Below are 18771 nucleotides of genomic sequence, written 5' to 3' on the forward strand. Positions count from 1 at the left end.
CGCCAGCACCAGATGCACGGATGTGGATGTCACTCGCTCAGGGTTTGATGTGAACCCATTGACAATCACCTCCACAGGGCAAACCTCGGGTAGCCTGACTGCCAATAAATTGGAAAGGAATACCTTTGTCTTAAGCCAATACCGTCTGGACAGTAAGGGGTTTACACAGCAGTGCTTCATCAAGCACACAGATTAAATGCGCGTTCTTGTGCGTACAGAAGCTCCTACGCCAACAACAATGAGAAACGTAAACGTGAGTTTTGAGTCGCCTTTGCGGATCAGCTCGTTGGCCGTCGGCTGAGAATAAGTACGAGGATTCCACAGACTTGGTTGGTGACATATTCAGTCAGTGTGTCGCGAAGCCTGACAATAATGGTGTTGAATGTTTCTGTAGCCACAGGTCTGCTGCCTGTTAGTTAATTCGATGAACTTGAAAAAAATTATTTTTTAACGCCCTGTGGGGAAAAAGACTAGTAACTTGAACTTTTAAGTATCATGGGTCAAATACCACCCGGGTACCCTGGTTTCATATATGAAAGCTGCATAGCTAAATTAAGGTTGTGTGGCAACTTTTGTCTGCAGAACTCACCCCGGGTAATGTGGCTTTAACCTTAACCAAACACGTTCAGGACATTCCGTTTAAAGCGAAGATACAGCCCTGTTGCTGGCCTGCGGTATCTCCCTGTGTTTATGCGTCAAGTCCTCACTGAAGTAAAATGGAGGGCAAAAACCGCTTACTTACAAAGTTGTAGCGTACGCGAAACCGGGCCGACGAATAAAACGGTGCAACAGAACTCTCTGAGATTTAACTAGCCAGAAAGATCAAAATAACACGAAAAGTTACGCTAGAAAACTTTGTTATAGATTCCGGATAAAAACAATGTTAGTATCTTGTTCAGCCCCTCTAATATTTGTGGATAGGCTTGTATACAAAACTGGCTTCTTGCAAGACCTTGGAGCCCTTGGCGGGCTAGCAGACTGCCAGAGGAATGTACTCTACGGAAAACGTACCTCCTAGATCTTACTGAATACACTGAATCGCACAACACTTCCTTGTACCTAAACAGTCACCATGGGATTGACCCCCCATCAACGCTCGCTAAAAAAGAACTCCCGGGCTGTTGTGGGCTATTTTTTCTCGACAGAAGTTGAATTAAGTAGCAGAGTTCCCAAATATTTATTCTGTAGTCTCCACCCTTCACAGCAAATTTAGCGATTCATTTCCGTCTTAACACTCGTGCTTCTCCTCAAACTATCTGCGGTGTAATTTTTTCAATGTGGCTTGACTAACCAGACTTCATCACCAGTGCTCCCACCCAATCTTATATGGTGATCAATAACTCGTCGGTCTGTATTGTTTTTGGAATCTGCATATCAGTTTCTTCGAAGATCAAGCAGCCACTGCTTGAGCGAATCTTGTAGGGCTGTGTCACATGGAAAGCTCCCGTCATTGTGAAATAATGGAGCGATATATTTCTAGCACAAGATCACATCCAGCGGCAAGCCGGGTGAAAGAGGCTCCATATAATGATTTCAAAAATTTCGTCCAACTTCTATAATTTACCAGTTTATCGTTTGCTGAGCCAATTGTGCGAACTTTACTCTACCGTTGAGGTGCGCATTATCGAAATCCGCTAGTGTGTTTTGGATTGAGCGGCAGAGGCAACTGACGGTAACGTGATCAATTTGAGTTCGTAGCAGGCACTTAGTTGGAGGATATCATGTGGCCAGCCGGCATCGGATCTTTCGGGGGTTAGCAGTACATAAAAAAGTTTGCGCTTAGTGAGCAGCTAAAGCAATTGTTTAGTACTGTTTGTGCGTGCCGATTAAAATGAATCACAATCACTTAATGGCGCCTCAGAGGTGCTGAGTCTAAAATCGGATCTACGGCAACCACAACCACATTTGAGCTTTCAGCACACCGCCGCAGGTCATCCAAGTCGTCCTCAAATTTGTCTTCGGCCGTGTCGTGGCTACAGTCATTTGAGGAGCAAAGAGACATGGATGGCCATCCCCGCTTTTGGAAGTCCATCAAATATGTTACCGAACAAACGCCATTGAGGCAACGGGTATCACCCAAGGCCGGTTACCTTTGTTCGATAACATAGAACAAAACTTATCTCTGCGCATCCTGCCACAGAAGCTTCTGGATCACCGATGTATCGCAGCCGGAAGCGAATGAAGAGCAACGACACAGTTGGCCTGACTTCTATGAGCGCATCTCGAAATTTTGTTTCTAATACGCAGCTGCAATGTCAAGCAGAGCCAATGTGAGAGTAGAAAAAGCTTGCCGTCCTGTTCGTTTCTGTTGATTCCTTTCTTTTATTCTTATATTGTACAACGTGATTTCTCTCTTTTTGTTATTTTGGTTTACGCCTGTACCACTCTTCTTCTTTTTGACCTGAACATAAACCGTTCTTTGACCTTGTCATCGGGCGTGTTGCCTAAGTTCACACGTAGTTTCGCTAGCTTGTAAACACGTGGCTTTGAGTCGGCGTGGACTTTGAGACCCGTTAAGAATAAGCAGTTCCTAAACCGTTGTATAGAAGCCGGCATAGTCCCACGATTTGAGGTTTGTTAAGCTCTATCATTTTATTATTGTATTTATAGTACCGCATTTGTAGACAAACCTCCATTTGAAAGAATTGGCTTTTGGGGTTTTGCGCGTAACTCGACGTGGTTCAACAGATTGCTGGAAGCAATCTATAGTACTGAAACCCGGAAACAAAATCTGAAGTACACCGTGGATCTCAGACACTCGGCCGAGTCGGAATGCAGAACTTTGGAAACAATATGCCCAAAACAAGAAGCGGCAAGTCATTCGAAACTTTGTGCAACCCAGAACTTGCTAACGCTATGAACGATGTTTCTGACAACACTGCTGATCGTGAGATTTTCATTTCTAAGCCTCATTTATTTTGTCAACATTCTATCCCCAAGCATAGCGTAGCTGGTAGTATAAGGTCCAGCAGGCACTCGGGTAGCGTTGATAAATTTGCAGCGGAGTGGAAATGGAACGCACGAATTTTTCTACTAATCGGCCTGGGAAAAGTGATCCATCCTGGACTCGATCCGCGGCGCGTGAAATGGACGGCGAACGTGTTGTCCACCATACCCCAATGCCTGGTTTCAACCTGCCAAAAATAGAAATGGATAAGTTCAGCGGCAATCCGATAGAATTCGGGGAGTTTATGAAAGCGTTCTAAATGAGCGTAGCTGATCGGCTGCTTGATGACGGAAATAAATTCATGTACCCTCTCCATTAATGCTGTGGGGAATCCAAGGGGGCCATTGAACACTGTGTATTTGTTCCTGGAAAGGCAGGCTATCAAAGAACCATGAACATCCTAAAGACGCAGTTCTGAAGGCCACACGACATTGCACAGTCGTTCATGAACGAGCTACTGGTTGGAGGGCCCATTGCTCCCGGAGACGTCGATGCCTTACGAAGGCTGATAAGGAAAGTGGTGAACTGTGATCTCGCATTGAGACAAAAGCATTACATGGCGGATTTGAACTGCTCAACCAATCTCAAGCGTATAGTGGAACGCCTACCTTGGCGTTTGCAAGAAAAGTGGGTTGGGGCGGCAGACGACATACTGCGTTCGGGATCAGAGCCGGAGTTTGATCATTTAGTATCCTCTCTTAACCGAAGTGTATCCATTGCTTCAAAATGCTACGGTGTTATCACCAGCACAAGGAGATATGGTAATCAGATAGACAAAGCAGGCTTAGAACGCCCGCCTAGAAAGGCCCGCATCCACTTCGTAGCTGTGAAAGCGAGTGTGACTTGTCCTCACTGTTCCCAGACTCATAGCCTCTCGGACTGTGAAGTGTTTGGCATCCTACCCCAGGTCAAGAAGCTAAGTATACTGAGAGGCCTCAAGTTGTGCTTCAATTGCCTAGAGCCTAACCATAGGGCATTTAAGTGTCGCGTCCCTATTCGTAGCAGTTCGGTTAATTGGCCCAAAGGGGACTTTGCTAACTCATGCCCTGTTGGACAATGGATCTGATACCACCCTAATATCAACAGACGTGGCGAAACAACCTATATAAAGGGAGAAGCGACGCGCGTAGAAGTATCCTTGGCAAATGGCTCCGATACCAAGGATACCATGACCGTCAGATTTGAAATGCAGCCTATGCATTACGGGTATGTTTTGAACGTTGACTGCGCCTACATTATTGGATCACTTCCCATCGCCAAGGCGCCCGTTCTGGATGATTCGCTGCTGAGCAAATGGACGCACCTAGTGGACGTTTAACCCGCACTGAACTCCTGGAGACAACGTATCGATTTTGATAGGAACCAATATCCCAGAAGCCCACTGGGTTATTGAGCAAAGTCGGGGTTCTCCGAAACATCCTTACGCATATCTCACGGCCTTGAGATTAGCAATTTTCGGACCAGTTCCTCCTGCGCGACTCAAGCCAACATCAGTGAATTGCTCCAGTGCAGAACCTAATGTTAAGGTCCACATACTGAGGATGTTTGAATCGAATTTCAACGAAAGTAAAAGTACAGATAAAGCACTTAACGACCCCCCGGATTCGGTGCCCTGCTTCTGCTTTAACCCAAACATTTAATACAGCGACTGTGCTAGAAGTAGCCAGGGACGAACGCATTGATACGGCCATGGAAATTTTGTGGGACTGTGGGCAGTGAGGCATAAAAAGAGTCAAGAAATCCCTCGATGCCTCCTGCCTACTGGAATTGATGTACGTCACACAGAGCTGCATATCTTCTCCGACGCCTTAGAAGTTAGATACGGATCCGTCGTTTATTTACGTTGTATACGCAGTTTCGGGCTGGTATGCTGTAATTTTATGGTTTGCACATCCCGTGTTGCCCCTACGAAGCCTGTTACAATGCCGCGACTGGAATCACAAGCTGCTGTCTTGTCCGTAATGTTAAAGAGACTCGTCCTGAGAGAACTGAGCTTAAAATAGTCAGCACACACTTGTGGACCGATGCTATGATCTTACTTCATTACATCAATAGCAGAAAGTCCAAATATAAGGCGTTCGTGGCTAATGGGCTGGGATTCATTCACGAGAATACCGGAGTATCGCAGTGGAGGCACGTGCCAACGCAAGACAACCCAGCAGATCACGCATCAAGAGGAGTCAATGGTAGCCTCATGGATGTTCTAGACATTTGGTTGCATGGCCCCGTCTTTCTACAAAGCCCAGAGCACATAAGCCAAAAATGAATTCTGAACGCCTTGCCAGAGATAAACCGGGCCTTGAAGTTGAATAGTCCAACGTTCTGAACACTACCGTCTTGGGAGAATTAGCATTTGACAAGGTTCTTTCTTACTATTCTTCGTGGACTAGGCTGAAACGAGCCACAGCATGGATGAAGCGATTCCAATTGCATCTTCGCATAAAGTCAAATAACAAAGAGAGGTGTGTGCTCTCACTTAGCCCTCTGCGGCTTGATGAACTAGGGACAGCAGAATATTCACTATTGCAATAGTGCAACAGCACGCCTTTCAGCATTTATATAATCCTCTTAACGGAAAGCCACGTTCTGATGAGACCCTGAATGTGGAGTCATCCAACTCGTCGCGTAAACTCCCTCCAATACTCCTTGAAGGACTGATATGTGTTGGAGGATGGCTGCAGAATAGTGGTTTGTCCCAATCCCGCAAGCATTCCGAGTCGAAATCCCGTGACACATTGCTTGATTAAACACTACCATGAGTTGGAAAAACATATGGGCACATCGCACGTTCTTGCTGTCTTGCGTCAGAAATTCCGGGCTGTCGTGGAGGTAGCTGCAGTTAAAAGGCTTGTGTGTAGATGTTTGTCATTTAAGGCAAGGTCGATATAGCCAGCGGGGCAGCTGAGGGCACCATTAACACCCTGCAGATTCGGACCCGATTATGCCTTTGCCGTTCCCTTTTTTGTACGTGATGAACGACAGTTGGAGAAGCGATACGGGCGTATCTTCTTATGTTTGAAGACACGTGCACTTCACATTGATGTAGCTCATTCCTTGTCGATTGACTCTTTTCTTATGGCACTTTCCCGCTTTATTAACCGCCATGCCTCACCGAAGGAAATGCTCAATGACAGAGGAAGTAACTTCGTTGGAGCCAAACTAGAACTCTGGCAATTGCTGAAGTCGCTAGACTGCGATTCCGTTAATAAGGGAATGATAGCCTACCGAATCTAGTGACACTTCGACCCACCCGGAGGAGAACGGGAGAGTCAGAGTGAGGAAAGTGGAAGCAACCAGATAGACTGTGTATCGAGGCCTGAAGCTTGATGTCGTGCTGCCCAAGTATGTTGAATCCGCATTATGCGCGAAGGTAACCTTCAAGACCAATGCAAGACAAACGAAGTCATTAGCCATAACTGACGGACATGCAAGGGGGAAGTTATTAATGGGAGGAGGGAGGAACGAAAAGTATGTGAAAACAAAAGGAGAGAGACGTCAGCGGTAGCCCATTTTTGCACACTTGCTCACAGGACGCGCACAGACATAAAAACGCACATTTACAGAAAATGACACATTCCTAAAGTACCACACGTTCTCAGTGGCAAGCAAGTTGGCGGAGCTTTTCGAACACGGTTTAGCAACATACCACTAGCGGAATGGGTTTGAAAGTGTTCACGACCGGAACACCGCCATTTGCTGTACAGAGCGAACAAGTGAACGACCATAATTAACCACCAGTGATTTTATACATTTACGCAGAAGCTCTGTATGATTCACGCTGACAACACAGCCGTGTTTGGAGTTCTCTGTCTTCTACTTATCGCGTAGTCTGGCAGTAGTCAGTGCAGGCGTAAACAATAGACGGTCCCTACCATGTAAAACTCGCCCTTATGTATTCAGCAAGTGAGGCGGCTTAACGAACAACATGAGTTTATTCGTGTGCGTGCAACTCAGCGCTATGGGTGGGCTACTGTGTTGAAGGTACTTATCGGTAGTCTGGCAGTAGTCAGTGCAGGCGTAAACAATAGACGGTCCCTACCATGTAAAACTCGCCCTTATGTATTCAGCAAGTGAGGCGGCTTAACGAACAACATGAGTTTATTCGTGTGCGTGCAACTCAGCGCTATGGGTGGGCTACTGTGTTGAAGGCATCCGAACCTAGACAGGAGGACGATTGTCGACCTAGATCAATGCCCCTGACTCAAGGGTCCGGCGGACCTGAGCGGGTCTGAATTTTTGCTGTCTTTGGCTGCGTTCTAGACGCACCCACGGTTCGAAAAGGAGGTACTTTAACATAAAGTTTTAGCGTTTGATAGCTATTATTTGGGCCCCTAAAATCTCCCCACGTGGACACAATTTTGTTGAAAGTTGCTTAAACCGACCCAAGGCCCACTGTGGGCGTGGAATTCCTAGTTTTAATGGTTGCCATGACTGAGCGCGTTTTGTCCCTGAACGTGACGTGTGATTTTGTAGAAAAGTTTGCTCGTCCAAGCTTTTTCCCCTTCAGTGCATTTCAGATCGCTTCGAAAGAGTACATAGTCAATACTTTCGTAGTTTCATCCGCATAAACTCTGAAAAGGACAGTAGTTTGCTAACCTTGCATGAAAAAGCGTTGAAGACGTCCCTGCAGAAGAAGTTAAGGCCATGTGGTTCGTCGCACCTAGTAAACGAATCGTTATTTGTGTGTACCCGTCAAGATTTCATGTTCGCCAGTACTGTGATTACCTGCAGCACAACCATTCACGCAGCAAGTTTATTTTTACAGGCTCGCCACCAACCAGCGCCTGACAACTGATGAGTTAAAGAAGTATGGTGTTCCGCCGCCTGAGATTCGGCAATGCGTCGCCGATCACTTTGGAAAGGTACTCAGTATCAAGAATGTGAACAGTTATGGCGTCAGATGCCGACCTTATCACAACATAAATCATAAAAGTAGCCGTCAACTCCACTCATCGGAGAACTGAATATTAACTGTCATTCATGCGCGTACAACGCCCTAGAAATCGTTGACCAAAAACTATTTTCAGGTACCTTGTTATTGATTCTGACGTTCTACATGAAGGAGAACAATTTGTTTGAGCTGTAATGCGTGCTTACAATGACACACATGTCAATTTGTTTCGGTGGCACCCTCTATGTTTCGAATTTTATGTGCCTGTGTGTGTCCTCCCACCAAACGTCTTTCTATAGATAATTGTAACTTCGGTCTACAAACTTCCAAGAAAACCACAGAATGATCCTGCGGCTTAATGGTTGGAATAACATACCCATTAAAAACGAACGTGTGGGTATGTAATTCCGTGAGCTGCAGAGACGATTCGCTTTGATGTTTCATTAACTGGTGGATCACGCACCAGTCAACAGCCTTATCAACACGACTCTTGACTCTTTCGTACTCTCTTCTCCTGGCTCTTCTCCATTTGAGCTTCCTGATTCCTCCGATTTTCTGATGTTTTTTCTCACATATTTTCTCCGTTCCTGGACCATGTTCGTGTATTCTGACTGCCCCTAGCCAGTTTTCGATGAAAAGTGCAGGTACAAGTTTGAGAGTCATACGGCAACAGAGTTTCATCTTTTGGCTCTGGGCATTTACTTTGTCACTATCGGCGACATAAACGACGTCAAAATCTCTCTTGTCCCTTGATTTCGTCGTGCATTTTCACAAAAAAACTCCTTGTCTCGCCGTCTAACACCCATTTTTTATGCATACGATTTGAACTAAGCGCCACTTCTTGAGTTTTGCTGCCATCAGCTACAGCTAAAAACCGGAGTGTAGTAAACGGTAATATAGGCTTGTCTGAAGAGACGGTGATTGGGCTTATGCTAGGTCTTCTGTGATGGGCTATCCCGAAATTTTAGCCCGTCTGCAATTATGCAGGCTTTTTGCCTGGTACGTATACCCACGCCATGTTTGTGTCCTTTTTCTATATTATTGTAACCGACGGTCAGCCGCCCTGTTACCATTTATTGTATTACAGTCGGTCAGTTAACTTGTACTAATTATTGCGGTTGCGCTGGAGCCATCCATTTTTATAACAACCGGTAAACTGATACAATTATGGTTATGCTCTATGGTTGTCCAGAAACTGAAGCACGTCACTGTAATGATAACATGGCACTGCCATACCCAGTTTCATATTATATCCGCAACTATTCACTTTCTACTTTTGACGATACCCTCGCCCACTCGTAACCTTAGCTATAACTGCGAACAAACTCCCCGCCTGGCCCCAGACGCATCCGGGATCCGTTCATTATTAAACTCTGAACCCTTCGTTTCGGATATGAACATCCCGTTGGCTTGCATTCTATGCTTCTTACATAGTCAATCATGCCCTGTGCAGTTCAAGTTCCGTCTTGTGCGTTAGTGCTCGACTTCCTCCCACAAGGTACTTTTTGCTTCAGATCACACTTCAGTAATGACACTGAGAGCCTCTTCATATTATATCCGCAACTATTCACTTTCTACTTTTGACGGCACCCTCACCCACTCGTAACCTTAGCTATAACTGCAAACAAACTCCCCACCTGGCCCCAGACGCATCCGGGATCTGTTCATTCTTAAGCGCTGAACCCCTCGTTTCGGATATGAACATCTCGTTGGCTTGCATTCTATGCTGCTTACAGAGTCAACCATTCCCTGTGCAGTTCAAGTTCCGTCTTGTGAGTTAGTGCCCAACTTTCTCCCACAAGTTACTTTTTGATTCAGATCCCACTCCAGTAATGACTCTGACAGTCTCTACAGTTTCAATGTACACCGTGAATATGAGAGTCCCGCCACCATTAATTCTTTCACCTCATGATCCCCATTTTTGCTTTTTATAACCCTGGCCATAAGCCCGAAGGTCCGAAGAGGCCTCATCAGTGGTCTCATGCTTTCATTCACACTCACCGGCCAAATGGGGACAATCCAGCTATCGCACTAGATTCTTTGTTGCGGTTCATCGTTTTTCGCAAGTTGAAGTTTTATCATCATGCAGCAAGTAAGATACCCGTTTTTCCATCCCTTGTTCTGTTTTTGCCTCTGTTTTGTCTTCTTTTCGAGAAACCTTCAGAACCAACAAATCCCCACAGTTGTGCTCTATTCTCTATTTAGGAATAAGCATTATTATTACTAAGCTGACTTTTGGGCAACATATAGTGAAAGTTTTGGTTTTAGACGGGGTGACTGTTGGCCCGTTCAGCAATCTTGGAAAGTTTTTTGTGCACTTCTCGTTACTGACCATGTAATTCGATCGGGGCAACATTGTACTCAAACAGACGGTAATTGTTTTGACTAACTGGCCTTGTGAGCCAGTCAATATCTGCCTGGTCTGCTCGGGTGTTGTGAGTGTTCAGTCCATTGAATATATCTTTGAATGCTTCTGCCTTCCACAGTAGGTCACCGTTAAATATATCTTTGAATGCTTCTGCTTTCCACTGTAGGTCAGCATTATCAAGCACTATTATTGAGTAAAACACAAAGAAATTATTACGCATGGTTTAGTTTCAGATCGATGGTGACGTTACCTTAAGTGCTGCGACGGTGCACCTTGTTGTAATAATACTTGAGCGGAAGTGAAGCAAATAAATTTAATTTCATGCCACTAAAACAACCTTTAGGTGATTTATCAGCTCTCTAATCGCTAAGGCTAGTTTTACCCACAAGAAGCCCAGGTGCTTGCGCCTTTCTCAAGCTGCGTTATATAGATTAGGCCTTCTCATGCCTTACTCGTCGATAGCACATTGTGAACCTGTGCGGACGGAACCATCTATCGCTTTGTCTAAAAATGTGCGGTAAACGTCACAAAATTGCCTCCTTGGGCGTATGTACGAATAAAATACAACGTGTTGACGCTGGTATGGCTTCAGAATTTAAAAACACGGGAATAATTTCTAGTGGGCTTTGATATTTGAGACTTACTTAAATTGTCCCACTGTAGCAATCGTGACCGTCTTTCCAAAGATGAGGAAAGAAGGATTCAAGATTTATTATGGTTAGATGGATATTGAAATGTAAAAAATGTGTATGACGGAGGGCCCACCAAATCAAACTCGAACAACCCGAATGTTCAAACAGACAACGATACTGATCTGTACATATCTTTCTGGTTGGTGAGGCACATATGGACATTGGTCTTGTTCACACTGCAACACAGGCCCTTGTGGACATTTTGACTGCAAATGTATGAGCTTACGAGGCAATCTGCATACGCAGCTTACGTGAACGAATGGACTGTTTAAATTGCTGGGGTTTACCATTTTTATCCCACATTTAACGGCAACAACCTAACGGAGGTGGGAGCTTGAGCAAAAGGGATTATTTGAACTTCTGAAAGATTCCTGTTGGTACAATGCAGTTTAAACTTTCCGTCATTTCTCATTATTTTCCTTGTGCAAACCGATTCTCGGCCGTTAGATGCTCGTTTCTCCAAGACTTTGTGGATCGAACAGAAACTGTTGCATTTTGCCGGCTGTATACTCATCTGAAAAATGGTCATCTGTCCTGGGTTAGTTGGAAGTTGTTTCAAAAAATCGCTCCTCTTAAGGTTTGGTGCACATTCAATTCTAAAAGCCAAGGCTGTTGTGACAGATATGGACTCAGATAGGCCTGTTGACTGGTTTTTATCCTTATGGCATTTGGTATTCGTGCATGCGGTGTAGAATCGAAGCACTAGCGTTGTTTGAGTTACGAGCGGGTGCAATACAAGTGCAGCAGGTGTCCAGCAGAACCAACGAAATGTCGGAGGATATGGAGAAGCCAGTGAGTTGCGTTCGTCTGCTGGTAACAAACAGTCCACGAAACACCGGCTGTCCGTTTTGTTTTTGTTTACGAGGTACGAGAACCATCTCATAGTCATACCTTATTGTCCAGAACACAGTCACAAGGTTCCCATGTTTTTGCTCAATTGGCTTCCGGTGAATCAACGCCAAACCGAAGAGAATTTTGGCCCCTGCAAGGCACTACCGAAGTGTGAAATGCCGTCGTGTCAAATGTGGCGGTTTGCAGCAAGTAAATTTGGCAATGTCCCCACGACACAGGACACACAGTGCCGTTGCCACAAGTTTCACAAGCCATCCGTGCAAAAGAATCGCAAGGAATCACATGAAATGCGAGCGTGGTAACCTTGAAAACATCGTCGTTTTAGATAAATCGATTATGTCTGACAAATATCAATCGACTTTGTGAAAAATTAGGCCCCGTAGGATTTGACTTTTTGTGCGCCCTTTGAAATATCTTGTAAAATGCTTCAACAGCTGGGTGTGGTTAAACTCTCAACTTTTGCAATCGATTGTGTACCACCTTAACTGGGTAAGAGTGAAGCGAAAAATGTCCCTGCTTCGGGAGGCTTATGGCGGTAGCAGTGGTGGAAATTAAAGTGTCTCACAAGTGTCTCCCATACCCTTAGATCACATGCTTTTGCTTAATGAAAGCCTACAGATAATTAAGTATCATTAATTAGGCTCTTTTCCTGAGTATTTATTAAAGAGGCAGTCATTGTTTGTTTCAGACAGTTCACGTGAATTTGTCCGGCGGGGACACGTTTGATGGTTTGGGAAACCCGATCAATTTATGTCGCGCCTAATTACATAAGTTCATGGAATGTTAAAAACGGGGAGAATCCGTAAGATGTGCCAACTTGTGCCTTTTTGTCATTTTGTTCGCCGGCACCGAGAGTTTTTATGCCTCGTTTCTAGTTCTCTGCTTGCATTTGTGCCAGCTGTACGACTATCTCAGGGTTCCTAGAAAATGAGTAACTCCAAAGTTTTTGCAAGAGTAATACAACATCATCCTGGCCGAAGTCATACCAAAGCCAGCTGTAGTGGGCTAACGGTCTTTTCGAATGACGCGTAACGCCAAAACCTCCTGGAAGGCCAAACAATGTCGGACCTGGGTTTCTATACGGTGCTATTGATTTAAGACATATATTCGCAAGGTATACAAACCTCGACAGTAGACAAAACAAATGGTTCATTCGGAATACAAAAGTACGAACCAAATGAGGAAGTAGGCCTCCAAGTGGGACGGCCACACGTGCATAAAGTCCGCCACCAATGGCTGGATGACCTCAAGGCCAAATGAGTTAAGTGGTAGAGATAAACTAACGCTAGTTCATATACACGCGCTAAACACAAAAGTGGAGAGGCGGTTACGAATAGGGATAGAATAAACGTGGGAAATTTCAACTATCAACGTAATGAGCGATACGCTGACAACATTAGCGCACCACTGAATCGGGTTTAACTCACAATTGACTGAAGACTTATGTTTTGTGTGTTACGCGACCTATGGTTTGCATACCAGCTCCCACGTTTCTGTCGGGTCTGCCGCTGAATAAGAAACGTGAAAACCAGTAGTCCGAATACGGTCAAAAATCCTCGCGCCAAAATGTATACACCTCGTAACTGTACAGAAAAAAAACAACAGCAGTCTACCGCGTAAATAGTACTTATACAGGGACGCCACTCAGAAACGCCCAGGTCAGATATGCCCCGCTGCGAACTGCTCACTAGCTTCACACCGGATAGATCGACCGTAAGGTGCGGGCTGCAATGGATGGTCTGCGTAAACTTCACCGCAGACAACCTCAAGAGCAACCCAAGAGATTATCAAAGCGCCAGTTATGCAAACGACACACGGCCACCATCTTTGTAAAAAGTTGGGCGACCCTGACCCCGTTTTGAGAAGGGCCGCTTCGTTCATGGCATAACCAACTAAAACCCACTGTACAAATTCAGCCTAACCGAAAGAAGAGTTAACCGCTTAAGGAGGTTTCGCAATCGCTGAAATATTTCAAACATCGATGTAGAGTTCCAAATCCCTGATTTAACAGCCAACAATATCTTTCCGCTCGGCCATCAAATATGTTTGCTGCTGAAGCCAGTTGATCGCGGAGATAAGACGTAAAGGCTCATCAAATGAATGTAACGAACAAGTGTTGGCATTGGTCTCATTTTAAAAGCACCTTCCAAGATGTATCATTGAGTGAGCGGATCGGGCGTGAGACATCATGTTCGCGTTTAGCCAAAACTGAGAAAGACACCCGCATTCATATCAAGAAACTAGCTGCTGAAAAATTCTTCCTAGAAAGAGCCCAAATCAACCTAATCACTGTCCACCGGTTCCTGGTGATATACCAGTGAGCAACGATCGGAAAAGTTCGTTTATTATACGCTCAGCTCTGTAGTTGACTGCCCGGAGACCCGGCATTATTTGATTAACAGCGCCTCCGCATGGTTTGATGGGTTTCTCCTCCTCTTCTTAGTGGCACTTCATTCGGGAACACTGTAAAATTTTCTCATGTTTGCCGTCGTACACCTGAGCAAAAAGCAAAGTTTGGATATGAGGGGCAAGTGAGCATCCAAAATGTATCCATCTCGTATCCGATTCGATTAATGAGGTTCAAAAAATCGAATTCTGGTGCAGTTGGGCGCAAAGGACATCTATACGACCAACCTCGGGGTCAATAGCATTCGTGCCATTAAATCACCAGCCGGCTAGTCATAACGAACCGCAGAGTCCAATCTTCGACCGGGCCCCGAATCCCGGCCGCTGTGCTCTAATAACGGCAAAACTCGAGTCCGACGCTTCCACTCTGCGACATGGTGTAAATGCTTCACAACACAAGGGTAACGTTCGGATTTCACCACTTTAGTAACCATACGAAAGAAAGATCGTAGTACTTACGGCTCACCTGCGTATCAGCCAGTAATTAGAGCTCGCCTTCACTTTCAGTTTGACTTATGTCATGCGTTGTATGTATGCATCTCGCACACGCATCTACACCTGTGAGCACATCACCAGTTAGCCATGTGAATGAAACATAAGCCAGTCATGAGAATTTCGAACTTTCGAAATTGCTTCAATTGCAAAACCAAATTGATTTTTCTGGAGTGTTAAGTACCGGTGCGCATGGTTCACACTCACACGCACACAAAAAACCCACAGACTCACATAACTTAATCACTATATCAAAGAGTTGACACGTGATGCCTTAATCCTATGCTGGCATGTCGTCGGTAACTTCTCTTAGCAAAGTGGAATTTGCGATGTACTATATATTTCAAATCACGCGCGGTTGACACTACAAACCGACTGGAACGTTTCCTACTCAAACGAGTCGATGGAGGGCCGGGATTCGAAGAAAGCGCAGGTCATCAAGGCGGAAATGGATCTGGAGCTTCAAGATGAGGCTATCCACACCGCCGCGGAAGCTTGCGATCGATATGACGAACTGAGTGAGATCATTGAATTCGTGAAGAAGGAATTTGACAAAAAACATGGCTCGAGCTGGCATTGTTTTGCTGGAACAAGTTTTTGCAGGTGAGTTGCTGGACGGTGCAAAAATAGTCCCACCATCGCTTTCTTGGTTGCAAAGACTTTGCGTCAAATAGTGCACAAACTTCAGAGGAAGATCTCCTTTTCTTGGATTGCGTAATGGCATTTGCTGGAACTGATCTGACGAAAGTGAGCGAGTTCATGCTAGATAGATAGGCCCACTCCGTTGGTTTTAATTCAGGGAGCTAGTAACTCAAATATAAATTAAAAAACTATAGCAGTTAGTCCACCTACACTCGAGGATTATACAGGAAAGCGCCGATAATAGTGCGCTGTCGAGCGCGCGACTGCTTCTTGACAAGCACGAACTGAGCGGTTACATGCTATCAGATAGTAAAATGAAATTTCCGTTTGCACAGAATTTTGAAAGATTCGGAATTTTGAAGTTTTTTCAAATATCTGTGAGATGCAAAGACGGCGCTTTAGATTACTTTGTCCGAAACCACTAGCACGTTCCATGAGTAGTATACATCGTTACGCTGTCTTTAAAAAATCAACCGTTGTCGTACTTCGATCTGTTTATCTTCAGATCGAATGTATCGTTTACAAGGACGTAATGAATGTTCTTTTAGTCCGATCAAACGAGTTTGTGGATAAATTTATCCTTATCGAGAGGCATACACTGGTGGATGGTTCACCTGGGTCTTCATTTCGAACCGAATTGCTGCGTAAATGATTGTAGTTCGAAACGTTCATACAACTTGGGTTCGAGTAGAATATAAGCCTGACTTGGGTGTAACTCGAGAACTGCACCAATCCGATGAGCCCAGAGGAGACAGGAGAAAACAGTTGTGGGCCTTTGAACGGTTTTCTGCAATCTTAAGACTTGTAGCGGACTAGGACCTTATCAGCGTGTTCGGATAAATTAACAAGCAAAGTAACCAATACAAAATCACAAAATCACAATAGGAAAGGAATGAGTAGTCACGACCATCATTCAACGCGGTAGTTGGCAAGGTATATTCCATGTGGGCATAAGACAATCTGACCACGTGAACTCGCTGATAATTTGCGATATCATCCATTGCTCAACATAGTTGATTTTTACCGACCTGATTTGCATGTGATTTCATTCTACCAAAAGCACTGTTAGTTTCAACATCGCGATGCATTTACACAACCTGGCACGCTTGTTATCCATTAAACCTACGCTTGTGTTTATTTTGATGGAATTTCGGTGATAAACATTGTATTTGTTGCTTCACGTGATCCATCAGTCGGTATTTCTGCGGCACGAGAATGCCAGTGTGAGTGAGCGTGGGTGGACTTCGGCCGTAAGACATTTTTTAGGTTGAGACTGTTTGAAAAGGCTGACAAAGGAGTATAGTTATACGAAGCACGACACAAACACAGTGGTCAGAGCGCAGACTGAGTGACCGAAAGGTCCGTGGTTCGAACCTGACCTTTGCTTCTCGACCTCCCCTGTCTAGGCCTGAACAATCTGGCAGTATCCCAGCTCTCGTTCCTCCTTCATGTGGCATGGTAGCAAGGCACCGGAAGGGTGCTACAGCGGAACGAGTGAATACATCACAAAGTAATTAGACGCCTTGGCAGAAAGGCATTTCGAGACGCCGCCAGCGTCTACACCAGTGACGTCAGATGGTAATGTCCGGTCTGGACTTTTGCGCGTAGGCGCTGTTATGGGAACGCGTTGGGTTTTTCGCCATGGGCTTCCGTACGACACTGATGNGGTTCAGCTGCTTAACAACTCCTGCTCTTACCTCGCTCTCATCACTCTCCTGCTTCCCCAACCTGATTTGACTGGGAGGTGTTCGACAAACGTCTGAGTCTCATGAGACAGATATGCCATGTTTCACTTTCGAAATCTGAAATCAAGCCACGTGTGCCAGCAAGACAATAAGCTTGCTCTGTACGAGGGAAGAGATAAACTTGACCTCTTGACCCAACATCTCGAATGGTGAGATGACTCTGTATCTACAGTGCAGAGGCAATTTCATGCAATACACAGGTGTTGAGTGCTGATTAATCTTACTGAACACTAAAGGAATTATTTGGACAGGAAAGCAAACTCTCATATGCATCGTTTGAGTCTGATGAGACAGATATGCTATGCTTCACTTTCGAAATGTGAAATCAAGCCACGTGCGCCATGTCCAAGTCATGGTAAGCTTGCCCTGTACGAGGGAAGGGACAAATTTGACGCCTTGACCCAATATCTCGAATGGCGAGATGACTCTGTATCTAACCTGCAGCAGTAATTTCATGCAATATACAGGTGCTGAGTTCTAACGAGTCATACAATTACACAACACCCGGTTAATCCTACTGACCAGTTACAGATTACTGGACAGGGGGGCAAAACCCTTCTATGAATCTTGTTTATAAAAATTGTGTATACGTCTTCTTTTCGAACGCGTCTTCCGGAATATTCCTAGCTATCTCTGAAACGTAAACGAATGCTTCAAAGCGATTCCGCCAATTCCGTAATAAATCTCACTTTTCAATTGACGCGAAGTGGAGTTATGATAAAGCCACATACTATACTAGTCGCTCATCAGTACTATCCACCGTTACACTAGTAGGGTTTCGGTGCAGAAACCTTTGAAAAATTACAAATGGGTCCTAGTAATCTAATCTTCATCTTTTAGTGGAAGACCGCAACTCACAGCCAAGCTCGTGCTGCTAAATTGAATGGCTTTTGGCTGCCTTCCGAAGTTTACCAGCCCGCATTCACCGACAGGTGAACATTATTGGTTGTAGTACCAGTCTTCATGGAACCAGGTTGGGGATATAGCTGACTCTGTTGTGCACTGAGCTAAGCAAATGAAGCCCTTTGAAGTGATGACAAACTTCCTTCTTAAGACTTCTTAGAGAGTAACAAATGAAGCTTCGGGAATGCACATGTGAACTCAGCGGGGATTATCCAACCAGCCTCTTCATCTGGTTCGTTAGAAATGCGCAGATTCAACTGAGGTTTTGGGACACATTTCAAGCGTTTTTGAAACTCCATACTGCAAAGAGACAGAGTGATTCCCTTGGTATTTTTGCCTGTTTCTGAGGCGTTGATTGCTTGGGGTCCTCGAAGCATTGGTTTTAACCACTGAATGTTCTATCCTGCGTCATTGTGACCAGGTTGGCCGAATAGATCATTATGTCAATTTGATGACGAATAAGGAGATAAAACATTATTGTACCTTTTGTAATGCGATACTACTCATATGGTTGCTGAAAATTGTTCGCAGAATTTTAATCACATCACAAACGAGAGATTCAGCTGGGTCCCAATTGCAAATGAGTGTATTTCGCTGAGAATCGTGATTTAGTCGCTACCTGCTGGTTCACCCAGCCGCGAGTTTCTGGACTACTGACTACATTCGCACACTGTTGATTGGGAGACCTGTCAGTTTGTGTCCCGGGCTACACACAGCTTAACGAAGCCTTGCTGAGGACTCAAATCGGGCGAATAAGCGTGCGAAAGGCGCCAGTAGCGAAGGGTCCAGGACTTATTCGATGCTCCTAGATGCAAATATTCTGGTTAACTGAT

General features: G+C 45.0%; 1 protein-coding gene across 1 annotated transcript in view; it reads left to right on the forward strand.

The window, feature by feature from the left end:
- Nucleotides 1-15015: 15015 nt before the first annotated feature.
- The window catches only part of T265_06549 (hypothetical protein), a gene marked incomplete at both ends in the record, with an annotated part of 13446 nt that continues 9690 nt past the window's right edge, over nt 15016-18771 (forward strand). The window contains one exon of the mRNA XM_009171845.1: nt 15016-15251. Within this exon, the coding sequence (XP_009170109.1) occupies nt 15052-15251 (200 nt within the window). The remainder of the gene's footprint in view (nt 15252-18771) is intronic.

The sequence above is a fragment of the Opisthorchis viverrini genome (assembly GCF_000715545.1).
Source record: "Opisthorchis viverrini unplaced genomic scaffold opera_v5_136, whole genome shotgun sequence".
NCBI lineage: Eukaryota > Metazoa > Platyhelminthes > Trematoda > Opisthorchiida > Opisthorchiidae > Opisthorchis > Opisthorchis viverrini.